The 19,496-nt window shown below is 54.2% G+C and overlaps 2 protein-coding genes across 2 annotated transcripts; both read left to right on the forward strand.

Annotated features, from left to right (window-relative positions):
• Window positions 1-4,370: 4,370 nt before the first annotated feature.
• LOC107538511 (corneodesmosin) lies at window positions 4,371-7,677 on the forward strand. Its single transcript, XM_087829359.1, is given in 4 exon segments — window positions 4,371-4,455; window positions 6,111-6,464; window positions 6,510-7,505; window positions 7,508-7,677. Coding segments are annotated over 4 exon segments (1,605 nt in total).
• A 1,597-nt stretch (window positions 7,678-9,274) lies between these two features.
• On the forward strand, window positions 9,275-10,663 carry LOC107538491 (uncharacterized protein C6orf15). Its single transcript, XM_087813412.1, has 4 exons — window positions 9,275-9,341; window positions 9,553-9,974; window positions 10,092-10,461; window positions 10,635-10,663. Exons 1-4 carry the CDS (start codon window positions 9,275-9,277, stop codon window positions 10,661-10,663), a joined length of 888 nt encoding a protein of 295 aa, XP_087669538.1.
• The last annotated feature ends 8,833 nt before the right edge of the window (window positions 10,664-19,496 follow it).

The following is a 19,496-nucleotide window of genomic DNA, read 5'->3' on the forward strand; positions in this document are numbered from 1 at the left end:
CAGGGAAAATCTTTCCCAATCTTTACTCATTCATAAAATATTTATTGAGGGCACATTATGGGTTAGGTATTGAGTAAAGGCTTGGGCGTACAGCACCAAGAAAGTATGGTTGCTATTATCACAGATGGATTTATTGGAAAACTTGCATGTGTCAGTTACTTTAAATATAATGTAATGCTCTCAAACAATATATGAGTTCTGTATCCTTATGTTCCCTTTACACATGAGCATTCAGGAGCTCAGGGTTTATAAGATTTGCCCAAAGTTCCAGTGCTACCTTCTGTCTCAGCTTAGTCCAGCTTCAATCCAGGCCTCTGCAGTCTACCCCACATACATAAGCCATACTTATCAGCCTTTCTAGAGGACTTAGTGGAACTGAAACCTCCAAATTATTTTCTCTTACCCAATTTTGGTCTAGAGTGCTGTCCAGAGGTACTTGCTTCTCCAGGAGGGGACACTGGTTTCTGGGCCAGCTCTGAACCACTTGTGGTCAGCAGATTTGCTGTTCCTGACAATTCCTTCAAACTGGAATCATTACTTAATGGTGCCCTGGACATTGCCTGCAATGTAAAAGTCACACGTTAAAAGACAACATTCATTTCTTAATGCTTTAAGACTTATGATATATTTTACATGCATGACTTTAATCAATACTTCAACAACCCTTGGAAATACCTGGGAAGTATGAATATTAGAGGGAAAAGAAAGGGCCATGTGGTTAGTGAATCCAAGATTGGAACCCATGCCTTAAGGCTCTTTCCTTTCAGTTTTCTCTATAGTAGTGAAAGTGAGGGGTATTGGGGAGAGAAAAAAGAAATAGTTGGCAGAAACATATCTAAACAATACAGAAATTGGTGTTGAAATTTGCAAATTGTTGTATCTTGGAAAGAATATTTGTGATTAGTTTAGCTGGCTCCCATCAATTATGTTTGAGTAAGGTTGTATCACTAGCTAGTTCTCTTCAGTTTCCTGATCGATAACATGCGAATTCTTTTTTTCTTTTTCTTTTTTAAAATATACCTTTATTGATTTCAGAGAGGAAAGGAGAGGGAGAGAGAGATAGAAACATCAATGAGAGAGTCATTGATCGAGCCTGCAACCCGGGCATGTGCCCTGACCGGGAATCGAACCCTGATCGCCTGGATCCTAGGTCGACGCTCAACCACTGAGCCATGCCCGGCTGGGCGCATGCTAATTCTTAATGTTATAGTGAACATGAAATATAATGATGTCCACACCAAAGTGTTTTGTGAGCTATTTAATACTGACTGTGAGATTACAGTCTTCTTATCAGTTTACCCCTCAGCCATCTCCATATTTGAAATTGCACATTAATTATCTTTAGTATTCATTGACCTTCCTCTAGTTTAATTTGTAAATATGAAATCATTCATTCAGCAAACATTCAGGGGACCCTCAGGGACCCTGAGCTGAGCCTGGGACTTCTAGAAGAATCAGCCTCTCAAAGAGCTCACAATGCAGAGCCAGGCAGGCTGAACAAATGGTTCCAAACAAGATGAGAGTGGCCTAATTAGAGGTCAGAGAAAGAAGCTGGTACTTCCTCCTACAGGAGTGGACCTTTGAAATCAGTTCCAGATGGATAAGTTTCTATTGAATAGTGTGTAACATAGATGAAGTCCTTAAGTCACGTTATTATTTATTTGTTGTTCCTCAGTCATCAAACCTGAATCTCTTCAGGGATGGGAGATGCTTTCTTTTATTGGAGTGGGAGGCTCTGATACTGGGGATCCTGCACCCTTCTTCACCTGGGACCACCCACTGTACAAACTGCGTATACGTCAGTGAGCTTCTGTTAGTTAGAGGGTCTTAGTGCACCTCTCACTGAAGCATAGCAGAAAAGAGCTGAGTTTGGAATCACCAGTCAGATGAATGATGTAGTGATACATGAATAAGACCGGGTAAAATGTATAGAAGTATGACTGGTTTAATGAGCTTGTAAGTGGTTTAGAGAAGAGGCTGTGGATTATATTGCACTACCACTGATACTGCGATCTCAGAAAAATCAAACATTTCTATATGTCTGAAACCTTGGTTTCCTCATCAGAAACGGTGATCGTTATAGTACCTAGCTCATAGGAGTGGGGTAAGGTTTAAGTGAGTTTATTCATGTTGAATTCTTAAAGTCTGAAACATTGTGAAAATAAAATGAGTGGTAGCTACTCTTGTTGCTGTTGTCATGAACTATTAAGATGATAATATCGGACATTGTGTTGAAGAGATCAGCAGAGGAAGGCAGCGGTTCCTAGGATACTCTCTGCGTTTTCCTACTCTTACCTGAATTGCACCCATGAGTAAGATTTTCTTGTCAACAGGATTTGGGAAATACACACCTTCTGGTATTTACTCTGTTCTACTCTGAAGGCCACCCAAGAAGCTTTGACTAAAAGATGACGAGAAATCAGTGTTTTGGTTGGTAATTTTTTCCAAAATCTGGAGATTCTTATGAGAGACAGAGAATTCTAAATCAGAGAGTAATACAAAGATAGTCCAAGGATAACTGGAAAATGTTTTCTGAGGTTTCATTAAGGCCTATGATTCTATTGGGGACATCATTTATTTTAGAATGTTAAAAAAAAAAAAAAAAAAAAAAAAAGACAAAGCACCATCTCTGCTTCCTCCTATGTTTATAAGTTATCTATTACGTTTATGTAAAAAATTGGCCTATTCATGACAGAAATGTAATAAAAGCCACATAACCATTCACAAACTCTGTTTCTCCTTTCTGTCTTCTTGATTCACACTGGCCTTGTCCAGTCCAATGGCACCGTGACTACTTTGCCTCATTCCTTTCTTGTTCTTCCACCTTTGCATGTACTGGCTGTCCACCCCCTTTGTTAATCATTAGATTCTGGTAAGCATCACACAGTCTTAGGAACAAAGACTCAGGGCTGTTGGCCATAGACACAGAGTTTTGGGTAAGTTAGAGATAACATCTTGACTTCAGGTGTTTAAACCCCAGACCCGTGAAAGCGGGACGACCCTACTGACCACACTTTCATGAAAGTTGACAGAATGATGCCATGGCAAACATCAAGGCCTGATTAAGTGATGAACTACTCTCTACCCAGGCCCACAGCCCAACCCCCTTAATCACCATGATTATTAATTTTTCTCATATGTCCCTATGCAAGCTAATAGGCAGCCAGGTCTTCCTCCTCTGTGATGACAGCTGTTCTGAATTAGTTAGTTCTTACTCACTTTTGTATTTTATATACTTAATGCTTATTAATTATCTATAAATATATATTTATTTATTCTTCTTTCTTTCTTTTATTGTTTCCATCACCATTTATCCCCCCTATACCCTCTTGCACCTCCACGCTGTGTCTATTATTATTGTTGTTTTTTAATCCTCACCTGGGGATATTATTTCCATTGCTTTTCAGAGAGAGTGGAAAGGAGACAGAGAGAAACATCTATGTGGGAGGGACACATTGATTGGTTGCCTCCTGCACGCACCCTGACTGGGGCCTGCGATCAAGCCTGGAAGCAAGGTACCTGCCCTTGGCTGGAATCAAACCTGGGACCCTTCAGTCCATGGCTGAAGCTCTAACCACTGAGCAAATGGTCAGGGTTATTAGTATTGTTTTTTAACCTTCAACCAAGGATATGTTTTTATTTATTTTAGAGAAAGAGGAAGGAGGGGGAGAGAGAAACACTGATATGAGAAACATTGATCAGCTTGCTGTCACTGGAGGCCCCAGAAGGGAGAAGTCAAAGGAGCTGGGTTTCGGAAGGCAAATTCCCGTTTCTGAGAGGAAAAGTCTCCCTCACTGATAGATGTGTGGCGGTGATGACCTGGGCACAGGGGCCGGGTGCATACCTTTGTGTCTGGGAGAGAGTGGTGGATCCCCAGAGGCTGTGGGTGGGAACCTGGCTAACCAGGCAGTGTGTGTGCGCGTGCGTGCGTGCGTGTGTGTGTGGGGGGGGTGCGGCAGGGACTGGGTGCAGAGGGGAAGTTGAAATGCCCACGTCCCTTGGCAAGGTGGGAGGATAGGGAGTTGAACAGGCCAACAGGGGAAGGTGACTGGGCCCATGGTGAGAGTAGCCGCCCCAGAGTGGGTGGCCACTATCGGGGCAGAGCACCTGGTTCCAGGTTAGGCAACGAGGAGCCAGGGCAGACCCCGCAGGGCCGTGGCCACAGCACCAGCACCACAGCACCTGGGCTGCTGAGTAGGCAGATACCCCAACTGATTACTTCAGCTCCTCCTGCCACACCAACTTCCCCTGGGCACTGACTTCCCTGCTCCTCCCTCCCCACAGTGACTCCTGCCCAGAGAATGTCCAGCCCTGCCATAAAGGCCCGGGTGGCCTCAGCTGCTGGCAGTCAGAAAGCCATGAAGTCCAAGATGGGCTCCTCGCGGGCACCCTGGATGGGGCGTGTGGGAGGGCGAGGGGCCATGGCCCTGCTGCTGGCTGGCCTCCTCCTGCCAGGTACGGGGCAGGGAGGGGGGCCTGGGCGTGAGGGGGTGGGAGAGGGGGGAAGGTTGGAGGGATTGTCTAGAGCCTGGGAGAGCCCAGCAAGGGGAAGGCTCCACAGTCTGACGCTGGGGCCCGGGGCTGCTCCTCACTGCCCATCCCTCCCATCACCCAGGGAGGCTACTTAAACTTTCTGAGCCTCAGTTTCTGAGGCTCTAAAATGTGGTCATGTGTTGGTGCTTTGGAAATTCCAGAGGGTTATAGAGAAGTTGTCTGTTGCTGTCTGAGTTCTAGAAGGTGAAGACTGGATATTTCATAGTCACAGTCACTTCCATTTTTAGAGCCTTTCAGGGCCAGACTCTGCTCTAGCACTCTCGGCCTTTAGGGGAACCGAGTGAGATTTGCTGTTCTCACCCACCCTGCACCGGAGCGCGAGGCTCCCCGAGGTTAGGAAACTGGCTCAGGAGCCCAACTAGAAAGTACGGCAGAGGCAAACCCCAGGCTGGGCTGTTATCTGGACACTCGTGACCTTGCGTGGCCTGTGGGAGGGGTGGGCTGGGTGGCGTTGGGGGCACAGAGAGTGTCTCCTTGAAGAGGGCCTTGGGAGTTCCAGGTGTGAGCCTGGGTGTTGGTGGCCGGCTGGGGGAGCAGTGGTAGGAATAGCATGGCAGGACTTGCTGATGTCTTCAAGCCCCTTCCACACCCACATCCACATCCACACCCACACTCGGCGGCGCTTACAGTGACGCCAGAGGGAGGCAGGGAGGTCTGGTGACTCGAAGTGTGTGGCCCTGTCCAGGCCACTGGGGACTGGGAGGGGATGTGGGCCGCAGAGGACAGGTAGATGAGCCCTGGAGGAAAGAGGTGGCTCTGCATCTTGAGGGAGACGGGAGGGGCGGGGGCATGGCTCCAGGGTAGCTGGGCAGGGAGAGAGAAGCTGATGCCGGGAACCTCGGGGGAGGTTCCATTGGTGTCCCTGGGCTGGGCTAGGAGAGCCTGTCCTGTGGGGCTGTTCCCGCAGGTTCTGGAGCAACAGTGATGCCCCCACATCCCGGCCCCCACCTAGCTTTCCCCACGGGCGGCGAGCAGTTGGGAGCAGAATTTCCGCCTTTAGCCTAAGCTGGCCCCTCCGGGGAAGCTGCTGAGCAGCCAGGGCCCTAAGTGCCCTGCCCTCTACTTCAGCCCCTTGGCCGCCACCTTTTCTCTTCTCAGTGTCTCTTCTGCTCCTTGCCCTCCCTCCTGGGTCCGCTGTTGTTCTGTCTGTGTCTTCTCTTCCCATCTGGTCCCACGGTCTTGTCTGGGGTTTCTTCCCTGGGGATCTACGCCCACCTTGGGTTTCAGTCTCCACCTGCTGTCTCTCTGGGGCAGGTCCTGTAGGCCATTTGTCCTACTCTGCCCTCCTTGTGTCTTTCTTCCAGGCCTCCCACTTTGCAGTCTCCTTTTCTTTTCCGGCAGATGCTAGCCCTTTCCCGCCCCCTCCCAGAAAAAGGGAGCTGCCCTTATTCTGCCATATCCCTTTAGAGATAACAGCCTCTCCCTCCCTTTTCTGCCCGACTCTCCTGGGCCACTCGCAGGAGAAATCAGAGTGGCAGGCGATGCAGATGGGCCTGAAAGGAGAGGGAGGATGCCAAGGCTCTTGGGCCCTTACTAACCATGATTTTCCTCCCCAGGGACCTTGGCTAAGAGCATTGGGACCTTCTCAGACCCCTGTAAGGACCCCACACGTATCACTTCCCCCAATGACCCCTGTCTCATTGGGAAGGGTGGCTCCAGCAGCTCTGTTTCCAGTTCTGGTGGCTCCAGTGGTGGCTCCAGCGGATCCAGTGTCTCCAGTGTTTCCAGTGGTTCTGGTGGCCCTAGTGGTGGCCCCAGTGGCTTCAGTGGTGGATCCAGTGGTTCCAGCGGCTCCAGCAGTGGCTCCAGTGGTGGTTCCAGCGGCTCCAGCAGTGGCTCCAGCAGTGGCTCCAGCAGTGGCTCCAGCAGTGGCTCCAGCAGTAGCTTCAGTAGTGGCTCCAGCGGATCCAGTGTGGCCCAGGGTGGTTCTTCGGGATCTTTGCTGTTTAAACCAGGAACAGGGTATTCCCAGAGCAGCTACTCCTCTGGGTCTGGCTCTAGTCTGCACAGTGCCTCCAGCTCCTCCCAGCTGGGGTCCGGCCCAGCTCCACCAACCAATGGTGGTTCCACCCACTTCGTGATAAGCTCTTCCCAGTCTGGAGGAGGCTCAAGCTCCTCTGTCTCCCAAACTTCCTGGGTGTCCGGCAGTGGTGGCCAAAGGGTCAATTCTAACTTACGCCCCTGTAGTTCCGATGTCCCTGACTCTCCCTGCAGCGGGGGACCCGTTGTCTGCCACTCTGGCTCCTACACCTCCAGCTCCCACTCCGTGTCAGGGGGCCAAAGGCCAGTGGTTGTGGTGGTGGAGCAGCACGGCTCTGGCGGCCCTGGAGTGGTTCAAGGCTCTCCCTGTAGCAATGGTGGCCTCCCAGGCCAGCCCTGCCCCCCCATCACCTCTGTAGAGAAGTCCTATGGCAGTTATGAGGTGGTGGGTGGCTCCTCTAACAGTTACCTGGCCCCGGGCATGACTTATAGTGAGGGCAAAATCTACCCAGTGGGGTACTTCACCAAAGACAACCCTGTGAGAGGCTCGCCAGGGGTGCCCTCCTTTGCAGCTGGGCCGCCCATCTCTGAGGGCAAGTACTTCTCCAGCAACCCCATCATCCCCAGCCACAGCTCCGCCAGCATCTACCCCTCTGGAGCTTCCTCGGCCATCGTGTTCCAGCCAGTGGGCTCTGGGGGGGTCCAGCTCTGTGCAGGCGTGAGGGGGCCCTGCTCCCTCTCTGGTTCCAGAGTCCCCAGCAGCCCCAGCACTTCTGGGGGCTCTGCGCCAGGCTCCCACCCCTGCGGCAGTGTTTCCCAGGGGCCCTGCTCCCCACCGGGCCCGGGCTCACTCAGCCACAGCTCCAGCTCCCAGTCCAGTGGCAAAATCATCCTCCAGCCCTGTGGCAGCAAGGCCAGCTCTGCTGGCCACCCCTGCGCTTCCGTCTCCTCCTCCTCACTGAGCGGGGGCCCAGGGGCTCTCCCGAACCTGATCCCTCAGCTGGTGCCCAGCCCTGCCACGGCTCTGAGAAGATGCCCTGCCGCTCCATCCGGGACATCCTGGCCCAGGTGAAGCCCCTGGGGCCCCAGATAGCCGACCCCAAAGTCTTCCAGCCCCAGGGACAGCTTCATGACAGTCCATAAGTCACTTGTGCTGCATGCATGTGCAGCGCGCGCACACGCAGCGGGAGTGCGGAGACCGGGAGGCCCAGGCATGGGTCAGCTGGGCCCCTCCTCACTCCCCAGAGCTGCTCTGCTCCCCGCTGGGGCGGGCGCACTCCCCTGCTGGCCTCACCCCCGGGCTCTGGGAGCCGCGCCCGTTCCTCCCCCTCTCCCTCTGCGCAGAAGCCCAGCTGGGCAGTGCCCTCCCCGCCCGTGCCCACCCCCGAGCCTCCTCTGCCCTCAGAGCCGCGGTCCCTTGGCTAACGCTGCCCCTTCAGACTGGGGACTGGGAATCCCCGAACTGTCCCCGAGTAACTCCGATGCCTGGACGAGTCCTCCTCTCCCCTCTCCCTTTGACAAATAAAGCTCAGCCTCACCGTTATCTGAGAATGACCACTGTTCAGACCCTCTTGGCCGCCTGGTCAACCACTGCGGTCTGCCCTGGGTCTCAGCGGCCCATTCCACTCCCGCCCTGCGCTGCAGACCCTGGGCAGATGCCTCAATAAACGGTGTGAGCTAGAGGCGGACTGTGTGCCTTCTCGGAGTCCTGGGTCCTCTTAGACCTCGGTGGCGCTCTCCTGTGCCTCTCGGGGTCCCACGTCGCCACGGCCATTCAGGGGCTGTCAGTATCCCTGCAGCTCCTGCCCCAGAGCAGGAGCACAATGACCGCAGAGGCTGTCTGGGCTCTCGAACCCTGCTCCCAGGGCTCTCCGCTCTCATTGCTGCAGGGAGCCTTCTCTCCTCGCTCCCTCACCGAGTCCTCCCCTCTGCCCCTACCCACCCAAGCCTCCTCTCCGCTACCATTAGTGGACCTCACCGCTAGACCCCACGCCCTCCGGGAGTCCCCAGCATGGACTCCGTGGGCTTCTGGGACATCGGTGGAACCTTGGGAAGGCTGGGACCCGCCAGCCCAGCCCAGAGGCCTGAGACCGAGGAGCAGCCCAGGGGCACCGCCCTGGGGGCCCAGTGGAGGCCGGAAGAGGCAGGAAAGATGCGGGCATGGCAGGCCTGCGGTCCAGCACCAGCCTTCACAGGCGGGTGAGTCCCGCCAGAGGGAGGGCACAGCCCGCGGGGACCACACCTTTACACTCTCGCTGCCTTTGCTGAGGGGGTGAGAGGAGAGAGCTCCGTCCTGGAGAAGGGAGGAGGGAGGTGGAGGGAGAGCCGAGGGGGTGAGAGGAGAGAGCGGGGTTGTAGAGAGGGGGAGAGCGGAGGTGGGGTAGAGCGAGGGATGTGGGCGATGAGAGAGGAGCAGTGAGAAGGCAGCGAAGGGGCCGGGCGCCAGGGTGACGGCCCTCCGGGCTAGGTGCAGTTAGCCCAGAAGGGCAGGGTTGGCCACCAGTGAAGAGCTGTGAGCCCGGACACCCGAGTCGGGAAGGGGCAGGGGACTTCAGGAAAGAAGCCAGGTGGGAACGCCCAGCAATTGGCACCCCTTGGCACAGACCACATTAGGGGCGAGGGTGGAACGCGGAGATGTATTGTCTGCACACCTCTGTCCCAGCCTGTTTCTGCTGCCCCGCCCCGCTGACAGGATAAAGGCTGCTGGCTGGGGCCAGAGCACATCCTAGAGCTGAGCACCATGCAGGGCTGCTCGGCACAGCGCCCGGCTCCTCTGGCCCTGCTCCTGGTCTGCCTTCGTTTCTCAGGTACCGAGGCTGTGCCTGGCCCTTGAGCATGAGGGGACAAGGGGCTCTGGGGAACTGAAATTAAGGGTGGGGTAAAGGTAGGATGGTGCACACTTGGGTCCCTGGGGCAGTAAGAGTTGGCTTCGGGGAATGGAAGACTCAAAGCCAAGGGAATCAGGGAGTCAGAGGAGGGCATTGGGTCACTGGCTGCCTCCTCTTCTTTTCCCCCAAGGTCTCTCTGCCCGGAGCATCAGTGTTGGGGAGGACAATGATCCCCAAGGCTTGGGGACAAACTGGCCTCTGCTTGGACAACCTACCTTGACTGGCCCCTCCAATCCCCAACATCCTCAGCACAAACCAGACCCTAGAGCTAATGATTTAGCAACGGTTCTTTGGGAGCCCAATGCTTCTCCATCAGATGGCTCCGAGCCAGGAGGTTCTGGGGTTCAGAGGTGGTCCACATCTGGGCGGCTGCCTTCCGTGGATTCCTGGCCCTCAGAGGGTCCTTGGCAGATCATGGTTGCTGTGGAGGACCACATGGGGGAAGCTCTGCCCCAAGAGCTGTCCTTCCCTTCCAGTGCTGCTGCCGTCCCTCTGAGGTGCTGTCCTTTGCCTGTGAGTTCCTTAGCATACTCCGCAGGCCCCTCACCTGAGGCTTCACTACCTCACCAGGTCTCTGAGTCTACACCTGAGGCTTCACTCCTCCACCGGGACTCTGAGTCTACACCTGAGGCTTCACTCCTCCACCGGGACTCTGAGTCTACACCTGAGGCTTCACTCCTCCACCGGGACTCTGAGTCTAGACGGGCACCCTGTTCCCATGAGCTGGGAGCCCAGCGAGAAATCCTCGCCCAGCACCCACCCTGGTCTCTCATCAACAGGATTCAACAGCCACTTCTGCCAGGTCACCCCTGGGGGGCCCTGAGTCCGAGTGTGTCCTGGGGAGGTGGAGGTCCTGGAACTGGGTGGGGAACCAGGCCCCTGCCACACCCTGTGGGAATCTGGGGCATCAATAATCAATACCCAAGTTCCAGCTGGGGAACTACTGATTGGTACCCAGGAGGCAGCTGGGGGAATATTCACCTACACCCAGGCATTAATAACCAATTTCCTCCTCCTGGCTCTTCTTGGAACATCCCAGGTGCCTTCAAAATTCTGGGTCGCAGGGGGGTTAGGAGAGTGACAAGGGGAAGCCCTACGTTGGAAGTCAGAGGAGGGGTCCCGCGCCCTCCCCTTGCAGTATGAGCTAAGTCAAGATCCAATCAGCAAGCTTCCAGCACCTCCTTCACTTTCCACTGCCCCCTGCACCCCAAGATCAGTGTCCCCCTGTGCCCCCACACTGATCGCCAATAAAACACAAGCAGCTCTTGAGTCTGTCCTTCGCAGTGTCTTTGCTTCTGGGTGCAAGCTGAAGTGAGCTTTGTCCATCCCCATTTTCCAGCCACCCCTGTCTCTCCTGGGGACCTCCAAATGGTCTCTTGCTGACCCCATCCTTTGCAAACGATCAAAGCCCAGGTATTTGAGGGTGGAGCTTCATGATCTCACCTGGCCCAGGTGGGAGAGCTGGTTCCAGAATTGCCCTGGAATCTGACAAGGGGAGGAGGGACAGCAGGACTAGCTGAGCTGGCGCTGGTGGCAGGAGGGGAGGACAAGGTCCAGGAAGTTGGCACCAGGGCCGAGTGGGGACGAGTACCCTTGACACGCATCACAGAGAAACAGAGTCGTTTTGTCTGCGCTTGTCTTTTCTTCCCCAGGAGGCCAAGTTTCCTGGAAGCTGAGGGTGGGTTGATCTCCCTGACAAGCCCCACTTGGCGCATTGCGGCCGAGAACCTCAGGCTCCGAGCATTCGCTGAATTAGTAGCAGAGCTCAATACTGGGAGCAGGAAAGGGAGAGGAAAACCTTTGAGCCCACAATCCCACCTGCCGCTACCTGTGATGATTTTATTCCCAAGTGATGATGCTCTCTTTTTGTCACACTGCTGTCCCTCTGCACCGCCTTTGGTTTTCCCAGGAGCTTGTCATTAGTGTGCGGTGCTGGGGTGAGGAGGGAAGGCTCGCTCTAGGACAGTGCCGAGGGAGGTTGGCAGGAGCTGGCCGGGGTGACCCGCTCCAGAAGGGCCTGGGTCTGGGGCCGGTCTTTCTCCCGCAAGCTCATGCAAACCCTTCATACGCACCCCCTTTGCCTGCCCCTCCCCGGCCTTCTCTCCAGGGTCACCTGTGACTAAGTGCAATAGACTCTAAGATACTTCCTTGCAACAGATTGCATCGGTCACGGTTAGCTGTGAAGACTCCCGTGCTTACCACGGGGCTGCGGGGCACAGGCTCGCGCGGTCCCTGCCTCCCGCCTCCCGCCCCCCGCCCCCGAGCTCACAGGCTAACGACAGAGAAAGACACAATCACATGTTCATGCAAAGAATATGGAATTTGGAACAGTGACGTGCCAGAGAGGAGGGCAGCCCTGCCTGTGAGTGCTCGTGACCGGATGGGGATGGCAGGGGCGCTTCAGGCGGAAGGCACCCCCCCAGTGAAGCCCTGGGGGACAGAGCCTGGGGGCCACAGGGAGGGGGAGGCCCGAGCCAGGGAGCCGGGATCGGATCCTGCGGGGCCTGCGGCTCTTTTAAGATGACGGGTTTCATCCACACGGGAAGGGACAAGGGAATTCAGAGTTTGAGATGTGGGAGTAACGTAGTTAACTGTTAAAATGATTTCTCTGGGTGGAGAGGGCTTGAAGGGGAGTGAGCGTGGATGAGCTAAGGGGTGGAATTTAATGATCCAAGAGCTTCAATAACGTGAGAAACGGGTGTAGAAATGGGCTAAGTGCTCGGACAGCCAGGGAGGTGCTGGCATCTGCTGGGACAGGAGAGGAAGAGACTCCTCAGAGGGTCTCTGGCCTGGCACAGAGCATGCCAGGCGCGGGAGGTGCTTTTGTTTAACAATTACATTTGCTTCCTGTTTATGACCTCCTTTCTCACATGGGGATCCTCGGCCTCCTGCCTCTGTGGTTACATCAGTCTCCTAATTGGCCTCGTACCCACAGGCTCTGTCATCCCAAAGGCAGCTCAGACTGGGGGGAGGGTATAGGATTTCAGATCTACAAGGTGAAAAGGAGAGCGGGGATGGGTGACAGTGTGAATGGATTTAATATTACTAAACTGTACACTTAAAATGGTTAAGATGGGAAATTTTATTATGTGTGTGTTGTTTTTAAATCCTCACACAAGGATATCTTTTTCCATTGATTTTTAGAGAGAGTGGAAGGGAGGGAGACAGAGAGAGAGAAACATTGATGTGAGAGAGACACATTGATGGCTGCCTCCCGCACAAGCCCTGACTGGGGCTGGGGATCGAACTTGCAACCGAGGTACATGCCCTTGACCGGAATTGAACCTGTAACCCTTCGGTCCGCAGGTTCACGCTTTAACCACTGAGCCAAACCAGCCAGGGCTATGATATGTGTATTTTAATTTTTAAAAAAGTCAGCTCCAGCCCGGCCTGGCCTGGCTCAGCTGTTGAGCATCAACCTAGGATCCAGAAGATCACGGCTCAAGTCTCAGGTTGTGGGTTTGATCCCCAGTTGGGAGCATGCAGGAGGCAGCCGATCAATGACTCTCTCTCATCATTGATATTTCTGTCTCTCTTCTCCCTCTCCCTTCCTCTCTCTGAAATCAATAAAGATATATTTTTTAAAAAGTCAGCTCCAATCAGATCATTCCCTTGCTCATGTATTGGCTGGTAGAAGAGCCTGGAACTCATACCGAAGGTTATTCACATGCGGCCAACTCCCCCCCCCCCCCCCCCCCCCCCGATTTTGGTTTCTTCTGCTCACCCCTGAGTCCTACTTGGTGGAATGTCTGCAGAACCAATGGATGAATGCAGGCGGGCACCGCCCCCCCCCCCCCCCCCCCCCCCTGTGCTCAGCCCTGGAGCCCTGGAGCCCTGGAGCCCTTGGCTGCCTACAGCCTTTTCCTGTTACCCACCCACCTTCTCTTTCTCTGCCTATTAACTGGTTCATTCAGCCCCTGAGGTTCCAGTTCCAGAAGATTTTGACAAAACCTGGGGAATCCTGGCAGGTAGGGGAAATAGGAGGAGGAAAGAATTGAAAGTATGTTTGGTTTAGGGGAAAGACTAAAGATATTGATTAATCTTTGGTGTTGAATAAAAATATAACTTTAAATAGCTTTGCTAAAAATTTAAGGGTAACGACAAATTCCGTTAGAACTTGAAAGTCCATGTTTAAACTATTGGAAGGGCTGAAATAACACAGAAAACATCCTTTTGGGGAAACTCGGGAAAAAGTAGACATCCTGAAAGGATGAAATAATATAGTTGCACAGCTTGATGTCTATATTCACGGAGAAAGTGACATCAGGAGGTTGCCCTGGCGGTGGGAGCTTTTCAGCTTTTTACTTTGTAAGCACGGGCACTGTTTGAATTTTTCCAAAGAGCATATATATACACAGTACTAGGTTTCCAATGCAAACAAAGAAGCAAAGCAACCAAACAAGCCCATTCATCTGCAAATGACTCCTTGTTTCAGATTTTTCCTGACCCCTCTCTGAACTCCCATGCCCTGCCTTTCTCATGACATTGAATAATTATAGTTGTAACTAATGGGGCAGGCACTAACCAAGCCCTCTAAGCCTCAGTTTCCTCATCTATAAGATGGGGACAGTCAGTGTTCCCATGTGATAGGGTTGTTGAGATGACTCAGTCAGATAATTGAGTGTTAAATGCTCAGCATAGTGACAGGCACAGTAAGAACTCATGAACCTTTGCTGCTGTCGCTATTACTAGTTTACTCTGATTTCAAACCACCCGTCAAGGTAGGCATTATCGACATTACACGTAATGAAAATAAAGCTCAGAGAGATTTCGTAACTTGTCTAAAGTCACACAGCTAGTAAAGGGCTTCCTGGGAAGTTAAGTGGAGGTTAATCTACCATGAGTAAACGTCATGGTGAATTTGCACACTGTGACTCGAGGGAAGGAGTTGAGGATGGCGCTGAGGAAGTTCGGGAGTCATCAAGTCCAATCATAGAGTACCCTGGAAGCATGCTTGATGGACACCACAATTAAGAAAGAAAAAATTGAATCCACGGTACTGGACTCTGTCTGAAGAAAGAATGTGACTGCAGAAGGGGGTGGCTTTTATGGGATCCAGGAAAGGGGGCCCAGGGGATAAGAACTGTGAGCTGTCTAGTCATTGCTCCCTGTGGGGAGACTGGCCTGTTCTGGGCACCCATATTTTCTGTTGTAACGTGCATTTAATCTGCAGCCCAAGTGGCTGCGCTGTCACGTGCATAATAACATTGAACTTACTGTGGCTCTCTACAAATCAGAAGGCAGGTGGGGAGAGGAATTTCTCACGTCTGTCTGATGGAGGAATACAATTTTAGTGATTACACCAGAATCTCTCCCCGGACTAAGCTGGACCAGCCGCTTGGGCACGAGGGTTGCACTGCTCTGAGTGGCTCCGCCAGAACACAGTGCCACCAGCTGTCACAGGGACACCAGATGAAACGAATCCTGTGAAACTTGTGTTTATGTTAAGGATGTGGTTGCAGTGTTTATCACACCACTTCCAAACTGTGGGGACAGAGAATTGCCTCCTGGTCTCTGGGAAGGGAGGACTTGTACTTCTGCTGAGCTCTGGTCTCTTTTTATTTTGTGGACATTGGGCACCAAGTAATGACTGTGCTTCCCTGTTTGAATTGGCTACTAGAGAGCTCAGTTCCAAAGCTGTGGCCCTTCTCCTGGCATGGTGACTATATGAGCCTCATTCTTGGTTTTATTGGATTTTCTAATTCTTCAATTTCACCTCATCATACTTTTTAATTATGCTTAAGTTATTTTTGTTTAAAATAAGGCTGGGCCCAGCCAGGCGTGGCTCAGCGGTTGAGCGTCGACCTAGGATCCAGGCCATCGGGGTTCGATTCCCTGTCAGGGCACATGCCCAGGGTTGCGCGCTCAATCAATGACTCTCTCATCATTGATGTTTCTCTCTCTCCCTCTCCCTCTCCTTTCCTCTCTCTGAAATCAATAAAGAGATATTTAAAAAATGAAATAAAATAATAAGGCTGGTATAAATGAATATGTTTTATTCCAGGACCGGGTTTTACTGTGACCTGCATGAAATATTCCAGAAATATCCACCTGTCCTGACTTTGACTTCTTGGTCCCCAAGCAACATTCTGATTGGCGGCTGGCCTTCCCCTCCAGCAATCTTGCTGCTAGGAGGTGGGCTCCCTGGATAAGGGGCTGGGGTACTCCACCTCTAGAGCTAAGTGGTCCCTAAAGCAGAGACCCATCAACATCTTGCCTGTCCCAGTTTCCTTGCTGGGAGTGGGGGTTGTTCTAGAGCCTCCTGGGCCCCCAGTGCAGCCTGCGCCCTGCTTCACTGCACGCGAGGTAAACTGCTTTGTAACGCTTTCTAGGGAGACAAGAGGAAGGAAGCAGCACCAGGGAGGGCCTGAGAGTACTGGGTGGGTTAGTACATGAAACAGTTACCCCGGCAGTAGTGGCTGTTGGGGGTGCGGGTTAGGGAAGCCAAGTCCTAGCTTCTTTATTTGCAAATGGAAATAATAACGTCGCCTTCCTCCTTGTATGGGTTAAACGGGATGACTCACGGGAACCAGTCAGCACAGCAGCTACAACTCTTATTTCTCTCACGGCCGAGACCAGACCCATCAGTCACCCTCAGCTCCACGAGCGGAGCGTGCGAGGGAAGCGGGGCCGCTCCTGCCACGCCGCAGGCCCCCACCAGGGGGCAGGCTGAGGCGGGGCTGCGGGAGGAGCCCGCTCTCGCGCGAGCTCCCAGGCGGGGGGGCGGGGGGGGAGCGCGCCGCCCGCTGCTTCCCTGGGGCTCCGCTCCCGGCGCCCGGCTCCCGGCGCTGGGGCCCAGGCCTGGCTCCCGCCGGCCTCGGCTTCCTCCACCGCCGAGCCAGCGAGAGGCGGCCCGGCGGGACCTGGGGCGGCGCAGATCCTCGCACCGGTCACCTGCCGGCCGCCCGGGCCCCGGCCCCCGCGGGCGCACGTGCGCAGCGTCCTCGGGGTGCGGCTGGCGGGCCCCGCGGGGGCGGCGGGAAGGCGCGGGCCGCCACGCCGAGGCCCGGCCTGAACCAGCGTCGGGAGCGGGGAAGGGCGCCCGCGCCGGGCAGCGTCCCCCGCAAGCAGGCGCGGGAGGCCCGCTGCCTCCCAGGCTTCTTCCCGCAGCGCCGGGGTCCCCAGAGCCCGAGGCCGAGCGGCTCGCCCGGGGCGGGGCGGGGCGGGGCGGGGCTTCCCTGCGCCCCAGCCCGCGCCCCAGGGCCTGGCGGCCGCGCCGGCCCCGCTCCCGCCTCGCGGGGTTCCTCCCCCCCGTCTTGCGCGCCCTCGTGGTTCCGCCGCCTCCCCTTTCCTTGCCTTTCCTCCCGCCGCCCTTCTCTCCTCCTCCCGCAACACCGGGTTTAGCCGCGCTGGCGGGGGCCCGGCCTCGCGGGGAGGCTGCGGCGCGGGCGCGGGGCCTGCCCCCAGGGTCCGCCCGGCAGCGCCGCTGGGCAGAGGCGCGGGCGCTGTGCCCAGGCTCCTTCAGAGAGAGCCCTTCTCCTTGGAAGGGCGTCGTCCGTGGAAAGCAAGCTGACTACTCCCAGGGCCCGGGAAGTACGGACGTTTCCTCTGACAGTGTTTCCACCGCCCGAATCCGACTGCACCTAAGTGAGAAACATCGCTCATCGGACACGGCCCATCTCTCCAGGAGCCCGCGCCGGCCTCGGGCCCGCCCCAGGGGCCTCCGCACCCCGCTGCGCTCCCGCCCCGCCCTCGGGACCTCCCGGCGCGGCCGCTTCGGGGAGCCCTCGGAAAACTGAACCCCTTCTGCGAGCCCTGAGGTGGACAGGTGTCGGGGTCTCAGGGCCAAAGCTGCCGGCTGCCGCTCGGTGCCCGACGGATGCGCGGAGGTGCTGGGGACGGGCTGCGGCCCGGGTGCCACCTTCGCGCGGGCGGGGCGAGGCTGCGCTGACACCTCTGTGCCGGTTTTGCAATTCTTTGAGAGTCTCGTCATTTCAAAACAAGAGGAGGAGGAGGAGCACGTTGGAGAATGTGCCTCGCCCCAGCCGGCCTGCGGGCCACCGGGCACAGCCCCTTTGGGGTTCGTGTGGGGGGACTCCAGCCGTGTCTACGTGGACGTCTCTCCGAGGCTCTCTGAAGAGCAATGGAAAAAGTATCCGTGGGTGAGGATTTAAAAAATCGTCCTAAAAAAGAAATTTAACAAGTAATACAAAATATGCCCTTAATAAAAAATTGAGGGCACTCCAGGAAAGGGGCTCTTCATTTCTAAAGTTTTGGCCCAGCTCTAGTATGGCTCCCTCCCTAGTGCGCCGGGCTGGGGACCGTGTGCCTGCGATGGCTCTGCCTAGAGAGGCAGGCGCCGTAGCAGCCCCTGGGCCGCCCCGCCTGCCCTCGGGCCTTCACTCTGGGCAGAGTGCCCTTGGCCAGCAGGGGAGGCTCTGAGCAATTCCCGTGGCACCAGCCTTAAAGAGGGATTTGCCTGCAGTGCCTGCCACACCTCTCCCTCAGGACCCCAGCAGGGCCACTGCAGCTGGTAGGTGCTGAGGGAGGACTTTAGGGCTTAGGATATTGGTTATGCCAGCTTTGACGGCTTGCCAACATCTGGCATGGTCTGGGAGATAAACTGAGGCAGGATATGCGCAGAGCCCTGAGAAGTAGAGAGCTGAGTCACTGGAGAGTCTGAAACCTGAAGAGCAGCTGCTTTCTCTGTGCATGAGCCAAGACTGAGGGGAATTGGAAACATTGGGTTTCCTTGGTCCCCAGGAGCACAGGCTTATATGTAAGCACAGCAGCCTCCTTGGCAGGAGATCAAGGAAGGCTTGGCTCTCTGCAGGGGTGTGCGGAGTCAGAGGGATGGTGGAGACCAGCAGATGGGACAGTGGAGAACGGAGGGCTCTGAGTGTACCCGAGTGTCTGCTGGAAAGCGAGAGGCCGTGTTTACAAAACGTGGGACACCAATCTCAGGAGACAGGGTAAAGACCACCTACAAAAACTGAGAGGCTTATGAGAGGTGTCCCTGTTATAATTTGTAAATGTTCCAGGATGTAGGAATGTTTCAGATGCCACTTTTAAGGAAATGACGTAGTCTGCATAGATGGTAGCTCTTAAAAAAACCCCCCCAAAACAGTGTATGTCTTAGTGCTTTATTATATATTATCTTCCTAATGAGTTTTTTATTTGACTGTTTTAAATTTTTACCATACTTACACATGTGTACAATTTTATTTTTTGAAGATTTTAAATTGATTTTGAGAGAGAGAGGAAGAGAGAAACATCGATGTGAGAGTGAAACAACAATCGGCTGCCTCCTGCACACCCCTTACAGGGGATCAAGCCTGCAACCCAGGGGCATGTGCCCTGAGCAGGAATCGAACCAGCATCCTTTCAGTGGACAGGACAACGCTCAACCAACTGAGCCACACCGGCCAGGGCAACATGTGTGTAATTTTAAAAGGCAAAAAAGTTGTACAAGACTTACAGCAAAAAACGGGTCCCTTGTACCGCCTCTCCCAGGCCGAATTCAGCCTTCCTAGTGCAAACATTTCAGTGCTCACTTGGTTTTCATCTTCCTATTTTTAAATAAGTTGTATCAGTCAGGGTTCAGTTCAGGAAGCAGAAATTACTCTAGGCATATTAAACAGGAGAGGACTTTACGCAGGGCTCTGGGAGCTTCTGGAATCTTTAGAAGGCTGGAAGGAGCAGGGTCTCAGCTGAGCTGTAGGGATGGGAGCCAGAACAACGTACCTCTGCTAGGCTTTCCTTCCATGGCTTGTCTAAATTTATCACTGATTTGTCACCAAATTCTCCCTCTCCATTCAAAGGCATGATAACTAATTTCATCTTTTTCTTGGACATATCCTTCTGTAGCCAGGTAAAGAAACTATTCCGGAGGTTTTGGGCCCAGACTCCTGTTTCAGTCTGGACCTGTTGATCCCTCCATCTCTTGCAAACCTGCCTCCTGGATGTCTCAGCATCCTCCTCAGGTTTCCATCACCTCACTCTTCGGATGATGTCTGATCTTTCTTGATCTCACCCCTCACTTTGGTGGAACACATATTCCAGTAACTCCCTGAGGAAAGGGGCAAGGGAGTGAAATTGCTGAGACTCAAAAATGTCTTTTTTTTTTTTACTGTT

The sequence above is a fragment of the Miniopterus natalensis genome, chromosome X (genome assembly GCF_054644295.1).
Source record: "Miniopterus natalensis isolate mMinNat1 chromosome X, mMinNat1.hap1, whole genome shotgun sequence".
NCBI classification, from domain to species: domain Eukaryota; kingdom Metazoa; phylum Chordata; class Mammalia; order Chiroptera; family Miniopteridae; genus Miniopterus; species Miniopterus natalensis.